At 36.0% G+C, this 27,209-nt stretch overlaps 1 protein-coding gene across 1 annotated transcript in view; it reads left to right on the forward strand.

Annotated features, from left to right (window-relative positions):
* The window catches only part of TTC6 (tetratricopeptide repeat domain 6), a 188,494-nt gene that overhangs the window by 128,161 nt on the left and 33,124 nt on the right, over positions 1-27,209 (forward strand). Inside the window, exons 16-22 of the mRNA XM_023622813.2 lie at positions 13,955-14,124; positions 16,617-16,737; positions 18,152-18,302; positions 21,238-21,320; positions 22,256-22,332; positions 22,771-22,931; positions 25,850-25,984. Of these exons, the coding sequence (XP_023478581.2) occupies positions 13,955-14,124; positions 16,617-16,737; positions 18,152-18,302; positions 21,238-21,320; positions 22,256-22,332; positions 22,771-22,931; positions 25,850-25,984 (898 nt within the window). The remainder of the gene's footprint in view (positions 1-13,954; positions 14,125-16,616; positions 16,738-18,151; positions 18,303-21,237; positions 21,321-22,255; positions 22,333-22,770; positions 22,932-25,849; positions 25,985-27,209) is intronic.

Below are 27,209 nucleotides of genomic sequence, written 5' to 3' on the forward strand. Positions count from 1 at the left end.
CCTCCGAGTTGTGGCATGTGGGATGCCGCCCTAGCATGGCTCGATGAGCAGTGCCATGTCCGCACCCAGGATTCCAACCGACGAAACCCTGGGCTGCCTGCAGCAGAGTGCGCAAACTTAACCACTCAGCCACGGGGCCGGCCCCTATTACCTTTGTTCTTAAAGATTGTCTCTGCCTTTCTGCTCAGTATGGAATCCTAGATTGGCAGTTATTTTCTTTTAGCACTTTAAATGTATTTCAATTCAGTGTCATCGAGATTTTTTTAGCAAAGAAATCAGTGGTCAATCAGTGCCTTTGAAGGTCGTGTATCTTTTTCCTTGGTTGCTTCTAAACTTTCCTCATTATCTTTGGGTTTCAACAGTTTTGCTGTGTTGTGCGTAGGAGTGCTTTTCTTTTTTCTTACTGTGTTTATGGTTCATAGAATTTCATGAATTTGTGGTTTAAAGTCTTCAGGAGTATTGAAAAATTCTCAGCCATTGTCTTGTCTAATATTGCTTCTGACACATTCTTTCCTTTTCTTCTGTGATTCTAATTATATGTGTGTTAAGCCTTCTCACTATATCCTTTGGTTTCATACCATCCCTTCTGTATCTTCCATTTTTTTTGGTCTCTTTCTGATTCATTTTGGATATTTTCTTCTGACCTCTCTTCTAGGTCACTAATTCTCTCCAGCTGTGTCTAATATGTGATTTAGCTCCTCCATTAGTTTCTTAATTCCAATCATACTTTTCGGTTCTAGGTTTTTCATTTTGTTCTTTTTTAAAGGTTCCAGTTCTTGGCCAAAATTCTCAATTTTGTCTTGTATGTTCTTGAACATTATAGGTGCAGTTATTTAAAAATGTGTGTGGCAACTCCTACATATCTATGGCTCCAATAGGCTTATTTCTATTATCTCTCATTTTTTTAAAAAAATTTTTTATTGAGGAATAATTGACATGGAACATTATATTGGCTTCAGGTGTATGACATAATGACTTGATATCTGTATACATTGAGAAACAATCCCTCAAATAGTCTAGTTACCGTCCATCATCATACAAAGTTAGCTTTCAGGATTTACTCTATTGGCAAGCTTCAAGGATGCTCTACGATGTTATTGACTACAGTCACCAAGCTGTACATTATAGTCCCATGACTTGTTTATTTTATAAGTGAAAGTTTGTGTCTCTTGACCCACTTTACCCATTTTACCCAGTCCCCAAGCTCCTTCCCCTCTGGCAACCACTGTTCTGTTCTCTGTATCTATGATTTTGGTTTTGTTTGTTCATTTGTTTTGTTTTATAGATTCCACATGTAAGTCAAATCATATGGTATTTATCTTTCTCTGTCTGACTTATTTTCCTTAGCATAATTCCCTCAAGTTCCAACCATGTTGTTGCAAATGGCAAGACTTCATCCTTTTTTATGGCTGAGTAGTATTCCATTGTATATATACCACATCTTTTTTATCCATTTATCCATTGATAGACACTTAGGTTGTTTCCAGATCTTGGCTACTGTAAATAACACTGCAATGAACATAGCATTCATATATCTTTTCAAATTAGTGCTTTTGTTTTTTTCAGATAAATACCCAGAAGTGGAAGTGCTAAATCGTATGGTAATTCTATTTTTAATTTGTGTGTGTGTGTGTGTGTGTGAGGAAGATTGGCCCTGAGCTAACATCTGTTGCCAATCTTCCTCTATTTTTGCTTGAGGAAGATTGTTGCTGAGCTAACGTCTGTGCCAGTCTGCCTCTATTTTGTATGTGGAATGCCACCACATCCTTGTGCTATGTGTACTTGATGTGCTGTGTGTAGGTCTGCACCTGGGACCTGAACCTGTGAGCCCTGGGCTGCTGAAGTGGAGCATGCAAACTTAACCACTCAGCCACTGGGCTGGCCCCCTATTTTTAATTTTTTGAGAAAACTCCGTACTGTTTTCCATACTGGATGCACCAATTTACGTTCTCACCAACAGTGCATGAGGGTTCCCTTTTCTCCACATCTTACCGAGACTTATTATTTCTTGTCTTTTTGATAACAGTCATTCTGATGGGCACAAGGTGATATCTCACTGTGGTTTTGATTTGCAGTTCCCTGATGATTAGTGATGTTGAGGATCTTTCCATGTGCCTGTTGGCATCTGTGTGTCTTTGGGAAAATGTCTATTCAGATCCTCTGCCCATTTTTTGTTGGATTTTTTTTTTTTTTGCTATTGAGTTGTATGAGTTCCTTACATACTTTGGATATTAACTCCTTATCAGATATATGATTTGTAAATATTTTCTTCCATCCAGTGGGTTGGTCTTTTCATTTTGCTGATGATTTCCTGAGCTGTGCAGAAAGAAGCTTTTTAGTTGGATGTATATTGTGAGAATTTTCTCAAGGCATTAAATACGCTTCAGACTATGATTTTAATGGATTTATGATTTTTTCTTGTGGGTGCACCGTAATTTATTTCATCACTGCCAGATATTTAGATCGCTTGCATTTATTCCTGATAGAAATAATGTATTGATGATCATCTGGTCATAAACTTTCATCTATGTCATTGATTACTTCTTTAGATTAAGTTCTTAGCTTTAGAATTACTGAGTTAAAGGGTATGGATATTTTTAATATTCTTAATAATTATTACCAAGTTGACATCTGAAATGTCCCCATCTACACTGTCACTATCGTTAAGGAGGAGGTCCATTTCCCCATGCCTTCACCAATACTGAGTGTTCTATTTTTATAATCATTTAAAGTTTCAGCCAGTCTGATAAATTAAAATAATATTTCACTATTTACATTTCTGTAAGGCTGAACCAAAAATATATTTATTGACATTTTGAATAATTTTTCCTTTATTAGTCTTGTCTATATACTTTTTAAATTTAGATATCATCAAATTGTGCACTTTATGTGTGCATTTTTCTGTGTACAATGTTTGTCATTTGCCTCATTAAAATTTGTGTATTGTTTTTAATATAAAGAATTTAAAAATTGTGTTTGGCCAAATTTATTAGTCTTTTTCTATCAGTTTCTTCCTTTGCTCTTATGTTTAGAAATTCATTCTCTATTTTGGGATCAGATAACAGTTCACCTACAGTTGTATCTAATTGTATAAGAGTTTAATTTAAAAAAATTTCAAACTTTAATCCATATACACTTTGTTTTATATATATTGTGAGGTAGGGATAACTTTTTTCCAAATAGAGAATCAATTATCCAATATTATTTGTTGCACAATCCTTTCACTATTGATTGGACATGCTAATTTTTCACATTAATTGCATACATATATGGTGATATATTTTTCTTTTCCATTGATCTATCTTCCTATTCTTATATTAATATATCATTTTAATTGTTGTTTCAGGGAATGTACCTTCATTATTCTTTTTTTGTCTATATTTTCCTGGATTACGTATATTTCTTTCCCTTCCAGGTGAACTTTAGAATCACTTTCTTAAAAATATTTTAAAACATTAAAAAAATTTAAACCAAATATTTATAAATTTACAATAAACTTTAGTGGTTTTGTTCATATAGGTCCTGTACATTTTAGAGTAAATTTCAGTCCCAGTTTTTTTAAATATATTTTTTCTTGTATGAATGAGGTAGTTTTTCATAGCATTTTATAAGTACTTATTTCTGTTAATTAAGAGAGTAATGCTTTTTTGAATCTTGAATTGTAATTGACCACCTTAATTAACTCCCTTATCTGTGCTGAAATATTTTTTGCTGATACTAATAGATTTTATATGTAGACAAGCCAATTAAATTCAAGTACTGTTAATTTTGTCTCTGAAATTTCAAAATTTATACTTCCAAACTTTTTATTTTGAAGTAAAATTCACCACTTGCCATTTAAAAGTGTACAACTCAGTGGCTATTGGTACATTTACAACACATTGTATCTCATTCCAGAAAATTTTTGTTCTTTCTTTCTTTAGACTTAATTTTTTCGAGCAGTTTTAGGTTTAAGACAAAATTCAGAGGAAGGTAGAAAGATTTCCCAGATATCCCCTGGCTCTATATGTGCATAGCCTTTCCCATTATCAACATCATTTAACAGAATGTCACACTTTTTACCAAAGATGAACCTACATTGATACATCATAATCACCCATCATCCATAGTTTACCTAAGGGTTCACTCTTGGTGTTGTATATTCTTTGGGTTAGGACAAATGTATAATGACATATATCCATCATTATAATATCACACAGAGTATTTTCACTGCCCTAAAAATCCTCTGTGCTCTGCTTTTTCCTCTGTCTCCTCCACCGCTGCCATCTTTGGCAACTACTGATCTTTTTATTTTTTCCAGAGTTTTGGCTTTTCCAGAATGTCATATAATTGGAATCATCCAGTATGTAGCCTTCTCATATTGGCTTCTTTTACTTAGTAATATGCATTTAAGTTTCCTCCATGTCTTTTCATGGCTTTATAGCTCATTTAGTTTTAACACTGAATAATCCATTGTCTGGATGTACCACAGTTTATTTATTCATTCACCTACCAAAGGACATCTTGGTTGCTTCCAAGTATTGTCAAGTATTGGTAAAGCTGCTATAAACATTTGTGTGCAAGTTTTTGTGTGAACATAAATTTCAGCTCCTTTGGGTAAATACCAAAAGAGTGTGATTGCTGGATTGTGTGGTAAGACTATGTTTAGTTTTGTCAGAAACCACCAAAGTGGCTGTACCATTTTGCATTCCCATCAGCAATGTATGAGAGTTCTTGTTGCTCCACATCCTCACCAGCATTTGGTGTTGTCAAAGTTCTAGATTTTGGCCATCCTAATAGGTATATAGTGAGATATCATTGTTGTTTTAATTTGCATTTCCCTGATTACATATGATGTACGGCATCTTTGCTTATTTGCTATTTGTTATCTTCTTTGGTTAGGTGTCTGTCAAGGTCTTTGACCTATTTCTTAACCTGGTTGTTTGTTTTCTTATTCTTGAGTTTTAAGTGTTCTTTGTATGTTTTCAGTAACAGTCCTGCATCATATTTTTTTTTGCAAAGATTTTCTCCAATTCTGTGGCTTGTCTCCTAATTCTCTTGATGTTGTCTATCATGAAGCAGAAGTTTTTAATTTTAATGAATTCCAGCTTATCAATTATTTCTTTCATGAGTTGTGTCCTTGGTGTTATATCTAATAAGGCATCACCCTGCCCAAGGTCATCAAGAAGAGGTTATCTTCTGAGAGTTTTATAGTTTTGTATTTTTCATTTAGAGCTATTATCCATTTTAGTTAATTTTCATGAAGAATATAAAGTCCATCTAGATTAAATTTTTTTGCACATGAATGTCTGGTTGTTCTAGCACCATATGTTGAAGAGACTATCTTTGCTCCATTGTATCGTCTTTGTTCCTTTGTCAAAGATCAGTTGACTATGTTTATGTGGGTCTATTTCTGGGCTCTCTGTTCTGTTTCATTGATCTATTTGTATAGATCTTTTCTTTCACCAGTACCACAGTGTCATGATTACTGTAGCTTTATAGTAATTCTTGAAGTAGGGCAGAATCAGTCCTCCAACTTTGTTCTTCTCCTTCAATATTGTGTTGATTATTCTGGTTCTTTTGCTTCTCCATATAAATTTTAGAATAAGTCTGTCAATATCCATAAAATACCTTGCTGAATTTTTATTTGGATTGCATCGAATCTGTTTAAGGACCAGAGTGGGTCTGCTTCTTGGTGAGTTGAAATCATAGTCTTCACCAGAATTAGTTGTCACACAAAGTAAAATTTTATTTGCAGCATGCATCAACCAAAGGAGACCACAGGGAATAATTTCACAAAGCCGTGGCTACTCTTGTGCATTTTGCCCATCTGCACAGGCATCACTCTTATGTTTGGAGTTTGAACCAGTTCAGGGCAGTTGGTGTTCAGATCTTCTTCCTGGAACATAGCTGAAACCAACAACCTCAAGGGCATTAGAGAAAGAAACTCATGCACTTTTCAGTGAGACAAGAGAAATAGGTCAGACAAGACAAGAGAAATAGTTCAGAATCCATGACTGGTGACAAATTTATAGATCAAGTTGGGAAGAACTGACATCTTGACGATATTGAGTCTTCCTATCTATGAATATGGAATATTTCTCCATTTATTTAATTTTTTGTTTTCATTCATCAGAGTTTTGTAGCTTTCCTCATATAGATCTTGTACATAATCTTGTACATATTTTGTTAGATTTATACCTATGTATAATGTGCTAATATACATGATATGGTGTTTCTAATTTCAATTTCCACTTGTTTGTTGTTGGTACATATGAAAGCAATTGACTTTTCTATATTAACCTTGTATCCTGCAACATTGCTATAAGTTATTAGCTTCAGGAGTTTTTTTGTTGAATCTTTTGGAATTTCTACATAGATAATCATGTCACCTGTGAACAAAGACAATTTTATGTCTTCCTTTCCAATCTGTATACATTTTATTTTCTTTACCTGCCTTATTGCATTAGCAAAGACTTCTACAGTATGATGTTGAAAGCGTGAGGGGACTCACTTGTCTTGTACCTGATCTTCATGGGAAAGCTTTGAATTTATCTCTGTTAAATGTGTTAGCTCTAGGTTTTTTATAGATAGTTTATGAAATTGAGAAAGTTCCCCTCTACTCCTAGTTTACTGAGTTTTTATCATGAGTGGGTACTGGATTTTGTCAAATGCTTTTCTTGCACCTAGTTACAGGATATGTTCATCTCCCCAAAAGGAGACTTCCTACTCATTTAAATAGTCACCCCTATAACTCCCTCTGCCCAGCCCCTGGCAATACCAACTCACTTTCAGTTTTTCTGGATTTGCCTATTATGGATATTTCATATAAATGGAATCATATAATATATGACCTTTTGTGTCTGAATTCTTTCACTTAGCATGATGTTTTTAAAGCTCGTTCATGCTGTAGCATGAATCAGTACTTCATTTTTTATGGCTGAATAATATTCCATTATATGCATATTTCACATTTTGTTTATCTATTCATTAGTTGATGGACATTTGTATTGTTTCCACCTTTTGGTAATTGTGAATAATGCTGTGATGAACATAGCTGTAAAAATTTTTATTTGAATACTTGTTTTCAATTCTCTTGGGTATATACTCAGCAGTGGAATGGTGGGTCATATGGTAATTCTATGTTTAACTTTTTGAGGAACTACCAGGTTGTTTTCCAAAGTGTCTGGCTGCACTGTTTTACATTATCACCAGGAATGTATGAGGGTTCCAGTTCTCCACATTCTAATCAACATTTGTTATTTCCCATTTTTCTGAATATAACCACCCTAGTGGGTATAAAGTGGTATCTCATTGTGGGTTTGATTTACATTTTCCCAATAATTATGTTAAACATTTTTTCATGTGCTTATTGGTCATTTGTGTATCTTCTTTGGAGAAATGTCTATTCAATTCCTTTGTCCATTTTTTGAATTGAGTTGTTTGGCCTTTTGCTGTTAAGTTGTAAGAGTTCTTTATATATTCTGGACACTAGACTCTTATCAGAGATATCATTTGCAAATATTTTCTTCCATTCAGTGGATTGTCTTTTAATTTTCTTGATGCTCAAAAGCTTAAAATTTTGGTGAAGTCCAATTTGTCTATTTTTTTTCTTTTGTTGCTTGTGCTTTTTGGTGTCATATCTAAGAAAGCATTGCCAAATCTAAGGTTGTGAAGATTTGCCCTTAGTTTTCTTCTAAGAGTTTTGTAGTTTCAGCTTTTACATTTAGTACCTTGGTGCATTTTGAGTTAATTTCTGTATATGTTGTGAGGTACATGTCCAACTTCATTCTTCTACATGGTTGTCCCAGAACCATTTGTTGAAGAGATTATTCTTTTTCCATTGTATGGTCTTGGCACCTTTGTGGAAATCAATTGATCATAGATGGATAGGTTTATTTCTGGACTCTCAATTCTATTCCATTGACCTGTATGTCTATCCTTGTGCCAGTACCACATTGTTTTGATTATAGTAGTTTTGTACTAAATTTTGAAATTGGGGCGTGTGAGTCCTTAAACTTAGTTTCCTTTCAGGATTGTTTTGGCTATTTGGCATTCTTTGCAATTTCTATGAATTTGCTATGAATTTTAGTCTCAGTTTTTCCATTGTTCAAAAAGGGCAGTTGGGGTTTTGATGGGAATTACATTTTTGATTCTATAAATCACTTTGGGGACCGTTGCCATCTCAACAACATTAAGTCTTCCATTCAGGAACGTGAGGTGTCTTTTTTTATGTCACCTTTAATTTCTTTCAGCAATGTTTTACATTTTTCAGTGTACAAGTCCTATCCCTCTTTGGATAAATTTATTCCTAAATATTTAATTCTTTTTGATGCTATTGTAAATGCAACTGTTTTCTTAGTTTCATTTAAGTACACCTGATTTTTATATGTTGATCTTGTATCTTGCAATTTTACTGAATTCATTTATTAACTTTAATAGTTTTTTTGTGAGTTCTTTAGGAGTTTTATATGTAAGATTATATCATCTATGAATAGAGATAGTTTCACTTCTCATCTTCTAATTTGGGGGCCTTTTATTTATTTATTTTTCTTGCTTAATTACTCTTTTCTAAAGCTTCCAGTACAATGTTGAATAAAAGTTGGGAAAGCAGATATCTTTGTCTTATTCCTGATCTTAGGGAAAAATCTTTCAGTCTTTCACCATTGAGTATGATGTTAACTGTGAGTTTTCCAAAAATGTCCTTTATCATGTGGTTCTTTCCCCCCTTCATTCTATTTATGTAGTGTATTACATTGATTATTTACATAGGTTGAATCACCCCTCTGTTACTAGGATAAATTCCACTTGGTCATAGTATATAGTCCTTTTAATATGCTTTTGCATTCAGTTTACCAGTATTTTGTTGAGGATTTTGTATCTGTATTCACAAGAGATATTTGTCTGTGGGTTTCTTTTCCCGTGATGTCTTTGTCTGGCTTTGGTATCAGAGTAATGCCTCTCCTGCACTCTTTTGTTTACTATTTATATGGAATACCTTTTTCCATCCTATTTGTGTCTTTGGTTCTAAATTGGGTTTCTTTTACACAGCATATAGCTGATTATGTTATTTTAAAAATTCAGTCTGGTGATATCTACCTTTTAATTGGAGAGTTTGATACATTTACATTTAATGTAATTACTGGTAAGGAAAAACTAACTGCTATATACCATATTTTTCTATATGTTTTCTGTATGTATTGTATAATTTTTTTTCCTCAATTTCTTTATTACTGCCTTTTTTGGTGTTTAATTCATTTCTTTTCTAGTGTACCATTTTGAGTCCCTTCTCACTTCTTTTATTTATTCTATATTATTGCTATTTTCTTAGTGGTTACCCTGAGATTACAATTAAAATGATAATTTACAACAATCTAGTTAGAATTTAATAGCAATTTGGTTTCAATTGTATACTAAAATGTTACTGTCCTATATGTAGCTCCACCCCCAGCTTCATGTTGTTATTGTCGTGAATTATATCTTTATACATTGTATATACCTTGACATAGATTTGTAATCATTGCTATATGCATTCGCTTTTTAAGTAACATAGGAAAAAAGGAGAAGTTAAAAACAAAAATATTATAATACTGGCTTTTGTATTTACCTCTTTGTTACCTTTACTGGTGTTCTTTATTTCTTCTTATGGCTTCAAGTTATTGCCTGATGTCTTTCATTTCAGGCTTAGGGACTGCTTTTAGCATTTCTAGTAATGCAGGTCTACCAGCAATGAACTCCCTCAGTTTTTATTTATTTGGGAATGTTTTAAATTCTTCAGTTTTGAGGGATAGCTTGCCAGATGTGGAATTCTTGGTTGGTAATTTTTTCTTTAAGCACTTTGAATATGCCATCCCACTGTCTTCTGGCCTCCAAGATTTCTGATGAGAAATCAACTGTTAATCTTATTGAGGATCACAGGTACATGATGAGTTGCTTTTCTCTTGCTTTAAGATTCTCTTTTTGTCTTTGTCTTTTGACAGGTTAATTATAAGGCATCTTTGTGTGAATCTTTCGGAGTTTATCCTACATGGAATCTTTGAGCTTCTTGGATGCATAGACTTATTTGTTTCATCAAATTTAGGAAGTTTTCACTCATTACTTTTTAAAATGTTATTTCTGACCCTTTTGCTATCTCCTTTTCCTCTGCAACTTGCAACATATGCATGTGTTCGTATGTTTGATGGTGTTCCTTAGGTCCCCCAGGCCTTGTTTATTTACTTTTTCGCTCTTTTTACTTCTCCGACTGGACAATCTGAATTGACCTACTTCAAGTTCACTGAGTCTTTTTTTGCCTACTCAAATCTGTTGTTAAAACTTGATAGTGAATTTTTCATTTCAGTTTTTGTGCTTTTCAACTCCAGAATTTCAATTTGGTTCCTTTTTTTATAGCTTATCTATCATTCAATTTCTATCTATCCCTATCTTTATTGATGTTTTCTATGTGTTGAGATATCATTCTCTTAGTTTCCTTTAGTTCTTTGTCTATGGTTGTCTTTAGCTCTTTGAGCATATTTAAGACAGTTAATTTAAAGTCTTTGTTTAGTATGTCCAATGTCTGGGCTTCCGCAGGGACAGTTTCTATTAATTTCTTTTTGTCCTGTGAATGTGCCATACTTTCTTGGTCCTTTGCATTACTTGTAATTTTTTGTTGAAAAGTAGACACTTTGAATATTATAATGTGGTGACTTGGGATATTGGATTCACCCTCTCCCCTTCCAGGATTTGTTGTCACTGCTTCTTGTCATTCATGTTGTTTGTTTAGTGACTTTTCTGAACTGATTTTGTAAAGTCAATATTCTTTGTCGTGTGTGGCCACTGAAGTCTCTGTTCTGTTAGCTTACTTGTCAGCTAGTGATTTGACCAAGGTTTCCTTAAACTCCTGTAGCCAGACAACAACAACAACAATGCTTCTCTCAGTCTTTGCAGATTGACTTTGTGTTGGGGCACTCCTTCAGTGTTTACCCAGGCAGTTACAACTTCAATGCCTTAGCTTTCATTTCCTGCTTTCATGGAGTCTGAATCAGCCAGATTCAGGTGAGAGCTTACATTCTTCTTAGGTCTTTTCTGTGCATGCTTCCAGCCTTGGGCTTGCAGGTGGCCTTCTAGAGTCCCTGGAATATGTGGAAACTTTCCAAAACCCTCATTCCCCCAGGTATCTCCTTCTTTAGCTTCTTCCTTCCCAGGCTTTTTGGTCTGTCTATTGCTTGCCCCAGCTGTTATCCTGTGCCCCAGGTGGCAGCAGTCAATGCATTTACCTTTAAATGCTTTTGATCAATACCGTCAAGGAAGCTCCAAGGCAGACAAAACAGAGGGAAACCATTGAACCAGGCTTTCAGTGATCCACCAGACAGGTCAAAACACATAACCACAGTTCTTTGAGAACGAGATTTGTATTGCTCCCTTTTGTACTAGCAACCTGCACCAGGAATGCAGCTTGCCGTCCTCAAGGCCACCGTGGAGCTGGGAAGTGGGGGAGGGTAATAGGGTAAGTTAGAACACTATAGAGCTCTCTTACCAAAATTCAGCAGTTCTTTCCCCTTTATTAAGCTTTCCCCTGGTTGTCGTAAGTTTTAATTAGACTTCAGAGTTCCAAAAAAGTTGATTATGACAGTTTTTGCCAGCTTATTCATTGCCTTTTTGGAAGGATGGTGTTCTGGAGTTCTCTATTCTACCATTTTTGCTCTCCCCTAATCCCCCAACTCATTTTATTGTTGCATTGACTTTAACTTAAAAATAATGTTAGTGATAATAGGAATCTTCATCTTTTGAATTTAATGAAAATGCTTTTTTTTTTTTTACCAGAAAATATAATAGTTGTAATTTTGGAGCCATTCGTTTTTTAATTATTTCAAGAGAGTATCCTTTTATCCTTTTCTTCTTATTTAATTTTTTTCTTGTGATCTACTTATAAGATGCTCATGTTTATAGGCTTTCTAATTTTGAAGGGTAAATGCCTCTTGGCCATCATATATGTTTAGAGGGAATATTATTGAACTATACTGAATTCTTTTTGTCTTAACTTTCTTTAAGAATCTTCATCTATATTCATTGTAAGAGTGTTCACTATTTTTGTAGTCAGATTTTGATTTTAGGATTTCACTACTTTCTCAAGATAAATTAACCCTTCCATTTATTTCTTTTCTTAGAAATATGTCCTTTAGGATTGGACAATTTTTGTTCTTTGAAAGTTTAAAATAACTTACTTCTAAAATTATCCCAGCTTGTAGCCTTTTGAAGGGAAGGCAAACTTTTTTGAAACGCTCAAAATTCTTTCCTAGTTGTTGGTCTATTCTGGTTGTCTACGTCTTCTTGAGTTAAAGGGGTATTACCTTTAGGTAGGAAGGCATCGAATTAATTGAAGAAGAGCAAAAAGGTCAATTCAAGGTATTATAAGACAGTGCTATCTTATGGAGGGCCTTATGTGCCATTTTAAAGAATTTGACCTTATCCCATTGTCAATAGGGGCTGTTGAAAGTTTTTGAGAAAAAAGATCTTTATTATGTGATGATCAAATCTGATCACTCTACAGCTAGGAATGGAGTAAAACTACTAGCCCAGGTGTGAGTTGATGAGAGGGAAGTATGAAAGCAGTAGAAACGAGAGAAGGAACAGATGCAAAAGTCAGTGTGTTTGAAGAATTGCCATGACTTTAATGGTCAATTACTAAAGGTTATTACTAAATATTACTAAAGGTTTATTCTGTAAGATTTTAAGTTCAGAATCATATATATGCTGAAAAATAATTAGTAATATTCTTTAGCAATCAGAAATAATTAAAAATAAATATAAATTTCTCGTATTCAATAGAAAATACATAAGACATTTCTTAAAGATAGGGTAGGGGCCAGCCCCATGGCAGAGTCGTAAAGCTCGCATGCTCCGCTTCAGTGGCCTAGGGTTTCGCCGGTTTGGATCCTGGGTGTGGACATGGCACTGCTCATCAAGCCATGTTGAGGCAGCATCTCACATAGCATAACCAGAAGGACCCACAACTAGAATATACAACTATGTGCTGGGGGGCTTTGGGGAGAAGAAGAAGAAGGGGAAAAAACCAACAAAGAAAAGAAGATTAGCGACAGATGTTAGTTCAGGTGCCAATCTTTAAAAAAAAATAATAGGGTAAAAAATATTTTGCTCCAGGATAAAATGTCCTGGGTCTCAGGATGCTTAGTGCTTTTGAAAGACTGTTACCTGTCTGCTAACATACTGGCTGCATGCTTTTCTCCAGATTACCATTGCTTTCATAATCTAACTTTCTTGAACCTCTATTTATCCTTCTCCTGGATTTATTTTAACTTCTTCAGAGCAGGCAACCTACTAGCTTATTCCTCTTGTTTTTTTTCTTAAATGTCTTCTTTATTTTATTTCTAAAAGCTAATTTCCTTTACATTATTAAATGATTAAAAATGAGATTTCCAGGAATTTATATAGGTCAATGATAATTTCAAAATTGAAGTCAGAAGTTAATGGAGACAGAATCCAATTCACACAACTGATACAATAGTTTTATCCATAATAGAGCAGCCTCCCGTTTATTTGGGTGGATCTTCAGTGCCAGAGAAAAATCCCATAAGAACTCTACTCGCTGAGGCCCGTTTCCTTCAAAATGGATTATCTGTTTTTTCTAGAGAACAATCTTCTATAAATTAGAGTCTAACATTTTGGGTACTCAACAAGTAATAAAAATAAATCTCATCTCTATTTTATTGTAAGGTAAAAGTAAGAAATATAATAAAATTAGTAAGCATATAACTAATAAACATATAATTATATATATGATAAAGTATAATTGATTTATTTATAAAAAGTTCATATCCTTTTTGCTATTAACATCATGACCAAACACTCTTGGGAAGCAAGGAGAAATAATCACAAATTGTTATTCAAATATAAGACTAGTTGTATATGTTTGCCAAAAAAAGAAAATACATGTTTTTTGCAATACCTGTTAAAATGATTTTTTTTCTTTTTCTAGGACATGCCGAGGGAGAGCGTATTTTAAACGGCGCTTATATAAGCAAGCAATTCAGGATCTTTCTGTTGCCATTCACTTGGATCCTAACAACTGGGTAGCCTTCTACAACAGGGCCTGCTTATTGAGAAAGTGCAACCCTTTCAGAGCGCTCCAGGATTTCAGCGTTTCAGGTGCTTTCCCTTCGACTGCACAGAGATGGGAATTTGATCTGAGGTTCAGCACCTCACTTCCAGGGAGTGGAATATTAACGTGGGATGACTAATGTAATATGTGTATTATTATATAGTAAATATATATTCTTATATATTAATATCTGTTTATATAGTACATATATGCATATATACTTATAAGCAACAATGGTTTAGCTAAGTGTTTCGAATACATGCTTTTAGTGTGTGTGAGTGTGCGTATTTACATGTGTGTGTAACTGTGGCAAAGGGAGAATATAATATCAATGAAATCTCCATATATTGAGTTCGGAGGATATTTCCGGAAATCCACGTCTATTTCCTAGTCAGCTTGCTAAAATGGCAATAAATTGTCCTGGTGGGCTGTGTCCTACTCCATAGGCCCAGCCCATGGATTAGTCGAATTCAGAATTTTTTAACCCTTAAACTGAAAATAGACTTTGAGAATCCTCAGTAGGTAGAGGACGCCAACAGCTGAAAGTGGCCATTTCCGCTTGACCTTCTATCGGTGCATTCCTGGCATATGAATATGCACAGCACAATTGTGGGCATAGAGTAAGTGCTCAGTAAACAGTCCTCAGCTGAATAAATTAGCCCATTCGGACTGGCAAATTCCAGCCAGAGCCCAACGCTCCAACAGAGCTGTATTCACCTGGGAGCAAAGTGCTAGCACTTCCTCATTCTGGACAAGACAATATCTAGAGTTAGGGGACAATCAGACTCTCCAGAGAGAATGCGTCGCTCCGCAGGGAGGGATCCAAGATGACTGTGACTTATCTCTAAGTCCACTTGCCGTCTGAAGTCCCCTTCCCATGAATTTTCAAATAAAATCACTCAAATCCTATCGTTTGTGCCCAGAAGAGTCTAGTGCCCTCCCTTCTATTTCCAAGGAGTCTTGGAGGAGAAAGCTGAGGATTCCTGTTGAGTTCTCTTGCAATCTTTGCATCTAATTTTTGCTTTCTGATGGCCTCTCCACTTTTGCTCACCCACTCACTTCTTGTGGCTCCTGTCCATTACTGAACGATTTAGGGTTCAAAGGGTAAAGTGAGCACAGACAATTTAAAATTGAAGGTCACACACCTTATTTCTGGAAGCATATCTCACTCTGTTAGCTCTGTCCATCTGCCATCTGGCTGAACGCCTTGTTCCCTGGTCTTCTCTAAGGGCCTCTTTCTCCTAGTTCCCTCTTCTCCACGTTTTGGGCTCCTCACCCCGTCTTTTCTAGGCTATCACAATAATACAAAATCCCAGTTATTTAATTATTCGGAGCAGACCAGCTGGATTTTGGCTTCAATCTTTTCCCGTAGGGTAGCCCAAGGAGTTTTACCTTCCACAATCAAAAAGGACCTTTGATGTTTTTCTAAGCTAAGATTAACATCTAACATTTATTGGGCATTTTACTACTTGCCAAGCACTATTCGAAATGCTATATATGGAGTGTCTCAATTAAGGTTCAGAATAATGTTATGAAGTAGGTGCTATTATCATCCCCATTTTACTGATGAGAAAACTGAGTCACAGAGAGTTTAAGTAATTCTAATAGTTTACTGTGAACTGAGCAGTCAGACTGCCTTCACGTGATTATTTACCTAATCTGTATGATTATTGCATCTACTAGAGAAACTTCCCCACATCTAGTGCTGTGACTATTTGTGTGCCAGACTGTGAGCATTATGCATATTTTTGGCAAAACTTTCCCTTCTTAGCCAGAATGGGCTTAAGAAGCTTAGAAGGCATGGATCAAATGTTGTGGAAAGCCCATCTAAGCCACTGGCACGTTCTTGAAAGCGAAGGGGGAATGGGTAAGCGAGGAGACATTAGATGATTCTAGACTGGTTGCTGATGAGAGCTACACACCTGGAGTACTGAGGGGAGCTTCTTTTTGCCCCGTGCTTCTGTTAGTCGGGACATGCGTAGTCAAGCTACCTGCCTTAACTCCGAGTTCTGCTTGTCTTGGCGTGGCCTCCTTGGGCTGCCTGTCCTGGTTTGTCTGTGTAAACCTGACCTCTGCCGTCTGCCCATCTGGCCTTGTACCAGAGCCTGTTCTTTGGCCAGTAGCAGCAATGCCTTCCTGTCTTTCTGGGGCCCTTCTGACTGCAATTCACTGAAGTGAGTCAGAAGTTTCTAGGCCCATCTTTCCGTTGACTTACAGCACCACCATGGTCAATGTACCCAGCCACTTCGGACCTTAGTGTCTTCATCTGTAAAGTGAGTGGACTGTCCTCGATTACCACCCGCATGGCTTCCAGTTCTAATGACTTTGTGGACCACAATAGCCACGTTGTTACTTATAAACAAATACATTTGTATGTGAATACTGTTTTTCACTTTCCAAGTAAGCACATTCATTGTAGATGCTTTATTTTATGTAATGTTAAAAAAATAAGAATAAGCAGTAGGAAGGGTATTTACTAAAACATAACTCAGATATGTTCATTCAGAACCTGACTAAGAGATACCCTTCTATTTTTAAGCTCTCATAAATGACAGCTATGAGAATCTGAGTTGTTTTCTGCATCGGGGCATACTCTATGCTGATCAAAAACTTTGGTTGCTGGCAATCTGTGACTTCGAAACTGTTATTTCTCTAGACAGGTACGTTTTTCTTTTCATCCTTACTCGTTTTACTTTTGGATAAAATTAAGAAAAAAACAGAATGAAAGGAAAATGCTTTTCCTTCTCATTATTAATAACCTTGTAAAAATGAGACAATTATAACGTCATCCCAGAAGTGGAATACTGCTTCTAAGAGCAAGGTTGCTTCTAAAATAAGACCTGTTCTCAACATCTGTTTGCCTCAGATGCTTTTGCAAATTTTACACATTGACTGGGCTTGAGAGGAGTTAAGTCTGTGAATAACAGAATCAGCAAGTTGTTAAGAGCAGCTCGGGGATGCCCAGGTTAGAGCTTTTGGAAGTTAACTTTATGCAAAACTGTCTTCCAGTTTTAAAATGGCAGACTCTTCTGCTTGGATATATCACTGCTGTGCACAGCCTATGGCTCAAGAGGAGGGAACCCTCTATTTAGATCATCTGACTGCATTTTGCTTAGTAAAGCAAAAGAAAAAAGCCAGTAACATTAGAACGCAGGTTCAGGAAGAAACCCTGACTGAAATTTACACACGCTAGTCAGAAAGCTAAGCTGTAAAACACGGAATTTAATTAAATAATTCCCCTTCTTTTCCATGAAGCATTCCTTAAAACAGAAGGTGTCAGAAAGAATAACAAACCATGCCAATTCCATGCCAAGCAGCCTACTGTTTACTAAGCTTATCTAAGGTAAACTTCCCGCATGGCTCAGGAAAGTCATGGAGCATGGCTCCATAATGGCCACAGTGGTTTTCTTTCGGGTATTTTTGAGCTAGGAAGGGAAAGAAAAGAGTTTCAGTTACAAAAAATCCAAAAAATGGGTAGTAGGAACTTTGCTGTCTTTGAGGCACAGGGTCTGGGCTCCGATCAAGTCAGGCTGTACGACGTGTATTTTGAAATAGAGGCATGGAACAAAGTAATTTCTAAGGCCATTTCTGTATTGAAAATTGTTTGATTTTGAGAGAGAAAAACACCATTTATTTGATATAGAAAAGAGACTGGGTTAATACCTATGTGGAGAGGATTTTTAACCCCAAGCCTGAGAATATTACTGTTTCTCACTGTTACTCATGGTGAATTTAACATAGCCTGAGGCGAAGACTTTTGAGTTAAGGGAAACTATGTTTGTAATTCAGGATAAGTCCAGATTAAGTCAAGGAGGAGTAAAGTATAGCTGAGAGTCTAGGAGACTTCAGGAATTCTCTTCCTAGCACAAACTCTGCAAATGTTGATTCCCTCCTAAGGATTTTATAAAGGTGTTTATCATTTTTAATAGAGAGAGTTTTACTTTGCTTTAGTAAAACATTAAAAAAAAAACCTGATATATATTGATGTATATATTTCATGAGGTTCATTTGTAATTGGAGAACATGTGGAATAATTAAAATGTCTAACAAGATTTTGCTTTCTTGTTTTTTTAGAACTGTTAGTTTGGCTTATATAAATATTGGCCTCATATATCTGCTACACTTGGATAACTACATTGAAGCCATTTGGCATTTTTCTGAGGCTATTAAACTTGATCCTTTATATATTCAAAGCTATATTTGTCGAGCAGAAACCTATCATAAGGTATTTAAAGTTTGATTTTTTTAAAGGTTTTAATTTTCTAGATATTTGTTCAATACAATTTAAAATATATTAATGTATTCTTTTTCAGCTAATTACACAGGCTAATGCATTTGTAAGCAATAAATATCAAGTAGATATAGTTAACTATAATTATCCGCTTATGACGCCTCTATGATGAGGTGTGAAGTTTTGTCTTTTTTATTTTTTGGTGAGGAAGATTGTCCCTGAGCTAACATCTGTTGCCAATATTCCTCTACTTTGTATGTAGGATGCCACCACAGCATGGCTTGATGAGTGGTGTGTATGTCTGCACCCAGGATATCAATCTGTGAACTCCAGGCCACTGGAGCAGAGTGCGTGAACTTAACCACTACGCCATGGGGCTGGCCCTTTCATTTTTTTAAGTAATACCTGTTTTTTCCTTATTACAAAAGCAATATATACTTATTGAATGTAATATATGTATGCAAATAAGAATAAATTAAAAGTGATCCATAATTTCATTCTCTAGAGAGAACTACTATTAACATTTTGGACTGTGTTGGTTTTTGTTTGTGTTTGTGTATATGTGTGTTTGCATGTGTTTGTGTGTGTGCGTGTGTAAGTGGGTGGGCTCATAAAACGGGATCCTTGCATAGAATGGGATCCTACTCATTCATACTTTCCTTTAAATTTTGTTCAAATTTTACAACTTATTTAAGTAAAAGAATGTAATATATCCTTAGTCTAACAAAGTCAAATGAATACAATGAATAGTAAAAGGTCTTCCTGACTCCAATCAAATCTGACTCTCCAGAGACAGACACTGTTAACTGCTGTCTCCACCTTTCAAAAGAGCTGTTCCTTTCCATGACGCCACCGCTAACAACCCCTTCCAGGACACTGTCATTCTCACAAGGATTATGTTGGTGACCTCCTGGTCTTCTTGCTTCTGTTTTCACTCCTTTTGGATGGATTTTCAAAAGAGCAGCCATAGTGATCTTGTTAAAACATGTCAGATTATTTCACTTCTTTGACCCAAACCTTTCAACAGCTTCCTTTTGCGCTCAGAATAAAAGCTAAATCCTACAAAATCCCGAGGTCTCCTAGAGCCCACGTGAACTGGCTCCTCCTCACCTTTCTGCCCTCTTCCCCTACAGTCCTTTACTCACACTGGTTTCAGCCAGAATAGGCTAGGTTATGCTGTGGAAAAACAACAACAACAACAAACAAAACTTTAAAATCACCATCTTAAAATAACAGAGGTTATTTCCTGCAAAAGCTGCATGTCCACCGAGAGTTGGCTGGAGGCTCTGTTCTCCATTGTCTACATCTTGGGACCCAGTGTGACCAGAGTCCCATTCAAAGTCCTTACCTTCCTGATGATGGTGGTAGAAGATTCAGGGAAGGTTTAGTATTGTCCCCAGTGAAAATTTGCTCTTTACCTCTGTTGGGGAAGGGATGGGAAGGATGTGTGGTCTTTTTGCTTAACTCCCTGTTGATGGAGTTGAGGCCTCCTGTGGAAGTTAGAATTTCCTCTGAGCATACTTAGGAAGCAAAGCACCAGCGTAATAGCAGAGCGTAAGGACATATATTCAAAGACTCATTGTTCTGAGAGGCAAAAATCTCTACACAATAATGGTTGAATAAATTGTGTTGTGTTCACACCATAGACTATTATGTAATCAATAAAAAGAGTGATTAGAACTATATCAGCTGACTTAGAGGGATTTCCATGAGATATTGTTGAGTAAGAAAAGCAAGATTCAGAAGAGTATAAGGTATGTACAATATGATCCCATGTAAATAAGACAATTACAAATGAAACCCTCTGTATATATAGAGAAGAATACATATGCCTACTGTGTGGGTTCAGCCTCCATAGTGAACCCAATCTAAGGCCACCTGGAGAAGTCCAACCCCAGGACAGCTTGTAAAGATCAGAGAGTGAGCCTCCATCTTTCCCAACCAAGGTTTCCTCAATGCACAGATATGTATAGCTGGAACAGGTGGAGCAGTGCTGACATATGACTAGATGGTTTGTTAATTACACCAACCTGAGCAGGTCAGTTTGAGAAGAGCAGACCTGAAGTTCCCCAGAAATTCTCAAATTTATTTAAACACGTCTCAGACTCTCTCCTTTTGGGTTCTGTCTTTTGACTCCATCCACTATTTTCTCTAAACAGTTTGTACCATTTCAACAGATACTGCCTACTTCCTTGCACCCACTAGTTTCGTGCCTTCTCCTCTTTGTGTCACCATATCAGCATACGAAGAGGAGTCCTTGTTGCCCCAGGTTCATTTTGCTGGGATCTGAGTAGTCCTCCTTTTGTAATATCCCGAATGATAATAGATTTTTGTTCCCAAATTTGTACAAATCCAGATTGTACTTCTGTGACAGTGTTAAGGAAAGAATCAATGTTTACTTTTCATTATATATTGATTTTAAACAGATCTGTTTTTTCATCAATCCTGTATTTGTTTTATTCATTCATTTACTTATTAATTTAAGTGCAAGCTTGTTTTACTTTCCTTATTTTTAAGTGGAATTGTTTCCTTTTTATTTTACCCTCCTTTGCTAGTTTATTAACCTGGATAAAGTTTGGTGAAAAAGGTGTTATGGTCGAGAGAGAAAAACTGAAAAGCTAAACAAAAAAGGAAAACAAACTAGAATGTATGATATAATCACATTTACGTAAAATAATATATATGTGGGTATATGTAATTATTCTTCAAAATTAAAGATAAATGGTTTTAAAAAACCGAAAGACTTTGCATCGCCAACTTTTTTTTTTTACTTCTCTGAATTCCATTTGCTCTGATGATTCTTAAGAAAAGCATGTGTATTAGGAGATATTCCTGCAAAATTTCTGTATTGAAAGATGGGAGGGGATAAACCTCAGAAAGGAAGCAAGCAGTATTATTATGAGTTAAGTTTCTGTTTATCACTCAACAGCTGCATAAACTGAAAAAGGCAGTAAGAGAGTTATCTCGTGCGATCCACCTTCACCCAGATGGAATCCAATTATACATAATCAGGTATGAGCATAGAAATAGACAGAATTCTCCTTGGATAACTCAGCCTCTGAGCTAGCTGTTGGGATCTTAGTTCTCTCTTGGTCTTTCCAGTCTCCTCATTTTATATTTAATCTCCCAGCAATGGCCATCTCCCAACCATCAAGTTAGATGTAGTGATTGTTTTTGTTAAACTTTAAGATAATTTATAATATAAGATAACCAGGTCTTTCCTTTTGCTCTATCCATATATCAAAACACAACGGATTTGTTTTTCAGTTCTTTGTGGCTGTTTTAGACTACTGGTTATATAGCTATCACATAGCTCATGAAAGTAAGGTAACATGTTTTGAACAGTTGTTTGTGTCCACAGAGGTATCAAACATAAACCTCAGCTAATTCAGTGAAAGAAAAATGACACATTGAATTGTGTTTCAAATGTAGTCGAGCTTGCTGTAAAGGAACCCATTGCGAGTTATGAGTTATCACTACCCAAAAACGTTCTGGTCTCTAACATGAGAAACAGACTCACAGACATGGAAAAATGCACTGGAACAATGCTGTCTGAGAAAAGCTTGCTTTGTCTTTTAACTCTTGAGTCATAGTTTATCAATTTAGGTGAATACTTCCCCCTGTTATGTTCCTTGAACTATGTTTATCTTTTAATAATTTCTCAGCAACAGAGTAAAACATTTTAAATACAGATCATTGCAAAAAGATTTGAGTATTTTCCTTTCAGCTTCACATTTCCTAAATTGTTTTCTGATCACATCTCCATGCTAATTGGTCTATTTATACTCTATAAAATGCATATAATTTTCACATTGTTTATATCATACATACGTAAGTATGAATGAATGTACTATAATTGTAAAATTTTAAGTAACTGGTTATAGGAAACTTTGTTTTAGAAAAATTACTTTTAACTACTTAGAATTAAAAAGTATTATTTCTTCCAGAGGACAATATCTCCTTATGATGAAATGCTATGATCTTGCCAAGTTCACTATTTATCAAGTAGCAGAAATGAACAAAGGTAAATATAATTAATGCAAAATTATAATTGTCTTAGTTTAAAAAGTAATACCTCTTTAAAACTTTGATACTTGTTGTGATAGCTGTGTACAGATGAGGTGAAGGGGTCACTTGAAATTCAAAGTTAGATTCTGAAACTGTAAAATTTCAGTTTCACATGTACATAATCAGTTAGTAAAATGCTCCATAACACAGTGAATTTTGTGAGGGGGATTATTATCAGAAACACCAGGTTTACATTTTGACTTTTTTTGTTTGTCATTGGGAAGTCTTATTATCTGTTGATAGCAAATAGATTTTAGTGTCATATTGCTTTGTTAATTCATACTATAAATATAGATTATTGAATTCCTATTGAATCAAGGAATTCCTTAAAATAATTCTATTCTAAATCCTAGATCCTTGGCAAAGGTATTGATAGAGTTTCCTTTCCTTCTAGGTCTCATTAAGTTGAGCCCTATACAGCAAGCGCTCGTTTATTCGTTTTGTGAGAACCACGACAAGGCCATCCAGGTCTTGGATGGGCTCATTTTGAACAGGCCGGATATCACCACGTACACTCTCTTAGCAAAAACCCAAATGAAGGCCAAGAGAAGAAAGGTGAGAAGTCTTGAGTAACATTTACTAAGCCACTTAATGGAAATTTTATTTTGTGTTAGAATCACTGCTTACATTTTTTTTTACAAAACTAAATTATAGCATTTATTGATTGATTTTTCTGTTAATTAACATTTGAGTTGTTTCCTTTTATTTATTTTTTCTTCTTAAGAGTAGGGCTGCTATAAATATTCTTTTTCATGTCTTTTGTTTATAGGGAGAGTAGTTTTCCAGGATAGATTCCTAGGAGTAGAATTGCTGGTATGTAGAGAATGTGAATGTTGAATTTTCAACAAAATGACACATTGTTCCATTGGGTTGCACCAATTTATTCTCCCACTTGCAGTGTGTGAGTGTTCCTATTGATCTGGATCCTCTACAATAATTGGTGTTGTCAGACTTTATTTTTGTCAATTTGGTGGGTAAAAACTGATGTCTCATCATGGTCTTAATTCACATTTCTCAGTTTGAGTACATATTTTTATATGTTTGTTAGCCACTCATATTTCCTGTTCTATAAATTTCCCATACACATTTTTATTTGTTTTGTTCTTATCAATTTTAGGCATTAAAAAAATAAATTCTGTACATTAATCCTTGGTGGGTTATGTGTGTGCCATGTGTCTTCTTGCAATTTGTGGCTGGTCTTTTAATTTTCTTTATGGTGTCTTTTGATGAACAGAGGTTCTTAATTTTAATGTAGTCAAATATATCTCATTTTGTTTTATTGTCATAAAATTAAAAAAAAAATTCTTGTTTAAGAAGCCCGACCCTAGCCAAGGTCATAAAGATATTCTCCCATATTTTTTTCTAAAGGTTTTAAAGTTTTACTTTTTCCATTTAAGAACTTGCTCTATTTTAAATTGGTTTTTTTGGAGTGTGACAATAAAATTTCAATTCTCCCCATATGGATATTCAGATGTTCCAGCATCATTTATTGAAATGTTCTCCTTAACCCAAAGATTTGAAGTGTCACATCTATCATACCATAAGTTTTCATGTATGTGTGGATCTGATTGTAGGCACTCTATCCTGTTCTTTTGGTCAATTTTTCTATCCATGGCCCAGTGGTACCATGTCTGAATTACTCTGGCTTTATCGTGGTTCTTGGTATCTTGTAGAGCAAGTCCCTGCACCATATTCTTCTCCAGGAAATTCCTGATTCGTCTTGGGCCTTTACTCTTCCATATACATTTTAAATTCAGCTTGTCAGGATCCATTAAAAACCCTATTGGAATTGTGATTGAATTGTATTGAATCCCTAGATTATTTTAGGGAGAACTGACACCTTTCTGATAGTGCATTCCTTCTAAGAATACTCTTATATTTACCTTAATCTTCCCCCGCGCCCCCGTTGCTCTGCTAGAAACTTGGGGTCTCCTTTGATTGTCCCCTTCCACCCAATCAGTAGTGATGTTCTCTTGGTTCTACTTTCTAAATGTCTCTCAAATCCACTTCCTTTCTCTGTTGCTGTGGTCGTTATCCTAGTCCAGAACAATGTTGCACTCTTCCAAGCTTTTATCTACACAGCAGCCACAGTACTGTTTTCAGAATGTATACCTGCCTTACCTGAAGACCCTCCAGACCCTCCTGAGAGGGAGGTGGGAGATCCCCTAGAGGAGGAAGTGAAGATGTGTTCATTTTACTTTGAATGAGACAGAAGACTTTATGGACTTCAGCACAGGGACAGAGAGCCAAAAAAGGAAGGAAGTAACAGGTTGTGCTCAGGGAGGCAGAAGGAGCTGGGGTGAAGGACAGAGCTTGAGGAGTTAGCTCTGAACAGGAGAAGAAAGGGGACCATTTAAAGACAGGAGAGAAAAAGATGGAAATGGAGGAAGATAGAGACCCATTGAAAGGTAAAAAGGAGAAGTGAGAAGGTGATGGTTTTTTCTATGGCAAGGTCATGTGCTGAGAGTGAGGATGGAAGGATGGGTGCTGAGGTGGGCTGTAAACATGTGGAGTAAATGCACAGAGGACACAACATATCCAGGCTAAATCGCATTCTTTCTCTAGCAATTTGATATGATCAAGAAAATGGGCTAAAGAGTCACAAGTATTTGTATTTCCATATAGATATATACATTGATTAATTATGAAAAGACATTTCTATCTGGAAAATTGAATTTTTTTTTATTAATGAGTTTCAACTGTTTTGACTAAGTAGTCTAAATGGGTGACTTTTTTTTTTTTATGAAGAGACATCTCCCCCCCCCCCCCCCGCTTTATCTCCTCAACGCCCCCCCCCCCCCGCCCCCATAGTTGTGTATCTTAGTTGCAGGTCCTTCTAGTTGTGGCATGTGGGACGCTGCCTCAACGTGGCCTGACCAGCGGTGCCCTGTCCGCGCCCGGCATCCGAACTGGTAAAACCCTGGGCCGCCAAAGTGGAGTACTCGAACTTAACCACTCGGCCACCGGGCGGCCCCTAAATGGGTGACTTTTGATGTTAGTTTATCTTCTAGTGTCAGTGGAATCCCATTAGGAGCACAGCAGGACAAAATAAAGGTTGATTAAAACCCCATCAGAAGTTGTCATTGGAGATCTTTTACTAATAGCTGCCCAGTGTTCCCTTCAGGAAATTACTAGGAAATTGGTCATAAACGAGTCTATAAATTTGTCTGATTTAAGACTATAAGAAAATAGCCTTTAGAATTTAGAAATTACAGTTCCAGAGGTCCACCTGTGTAAGCCTGCTTAGGTACTATCTTGTAGGGTGGGCCCCGCTGTGCGACTCGCTGCGGTCAGACTCCACATCCGGGTCCCCGTCTCCCGGTGCGCTAACAAGATCTGTGCCTGTGCCCTCATGAGAAATGAGAGTCGGGCAGCGTGCTCAGGATTCCTTTCAACATTTAAGGCTGCCGTGTTAAATAAATATGAAAAAGAAACATTCTCTTCCCCCCCCTTTTTTTTTTTAACCATTATAGGAAGCCATGAGAATGCTTAAAAAGGCGTTGGAAGTTTTTTCTCATTCAGATAAAGGACCAAATGCCGTAGCGGCTTCAGCAGACTGTCTGTATAACTTGGGTCTTTGTTACATGGACGAAGGCAACTTACAAATGGTATTTTTTCTATTTAAGAACATAGGTTATTTGTGATTTTAGAAATTGCTTGTATTCAGGTCTTTTTCTATACAGTGAATGACTAGACCCAAGCTTCTTGCAAAGCTTGGCTTATTACAGTCAATCTGCACACTGCAATATCTACTACGTTGTTTTATTTATTCAACACATTTTATTCGATGCTTGTTTGTTAACAACATTCTAAACACTAATACGTATTTCCTACCGAAACAATAAATCTAACTGTAGGAAATTATTATAGCAAAATAATTCCATCACATTAATATGAATTTACTTATTAAATTGTAAGTACTTTAAACTGAGTGCTTCAATGTAACGTAGAATAAACGGAAAATGATTAGGACACTGAGTTCTCCTATTGACAACTGAACAATTCAAATCAGATTGAAATTAATTATTAAGATGGCCAGATCCATTGAAAACCGCTTGATTCAATTGTCATGTATTTATCCAATATTAGGCTATCTTACACAATTCTCCACTTCAAAATTGTGGATGATATGATAAATATGTAAAATAACTGATATTTTCCAATGGCTCACGTGGAGTATTCCACAGTGCCATCTCTACACACACACGCACGCACACACACACACACACACACCATTCCAGTCCTTATAGTCCTAGAGTCTAGAGGTGGAAAGGTTCCAACACTTGCATCTCCATAGCCTTGAAAAAAGAGGGGCTGGTCTGGTGGTGGAGTGGTTGGGTTCTCATGCTCCACTTCAGTGGCCCAGGGTTCATGGGTTTGGATCCTGCCTGCAGACCCACATATTGCTCATCAAGCCATGCTGTGGCAGCGTCCCACATACAAATTAGAGGAAGGTTGGCACAAATGTTAGCTGAGGGCCAATTTTCCTCAAGCAAAAAGAAGAAGATTGGCAAAAGATGTTAACTAAGGGCCAATCTTCCTCATCAGAGGAAAAAAAAGAGTTACATTTGATTAGTTGTTCCATTAAGAAATTCCAATAAATGTAAGATTAATTACAAATCTTTTCAAGTTTTTAGCCCTTTTAGATGAACAGAGCAAACCCAGTTTTGCTTTACAATGTTGGGAAAAATTCTGGAGTTCTGTTGTTCTGAAATTTCATGGTACCTGCTATGGTGCTTAGACTCTCATGGAAAATAAATATGCTGGTTGCGATTTCTTTGAAGAAATACAATATGAAGAATAACAATTAAAATTACACCTCCAAAAGTATTG

Source organism: Equus caballus, chromosome 1 (assembly GCF_041296265.1).
Source record: "Equus caballus isolate H_3958 breed thoroughbred chromosome 1, TB-T2T, whole genome shotgun sequence".
In the NCBI taxonomy this organism is placed as follows: domain Eukaryota; kingdom Metazoa; phylum Chordata; class Mammalia; order Perissodactyla; family Equidae; genus Equus; species Equus caballus.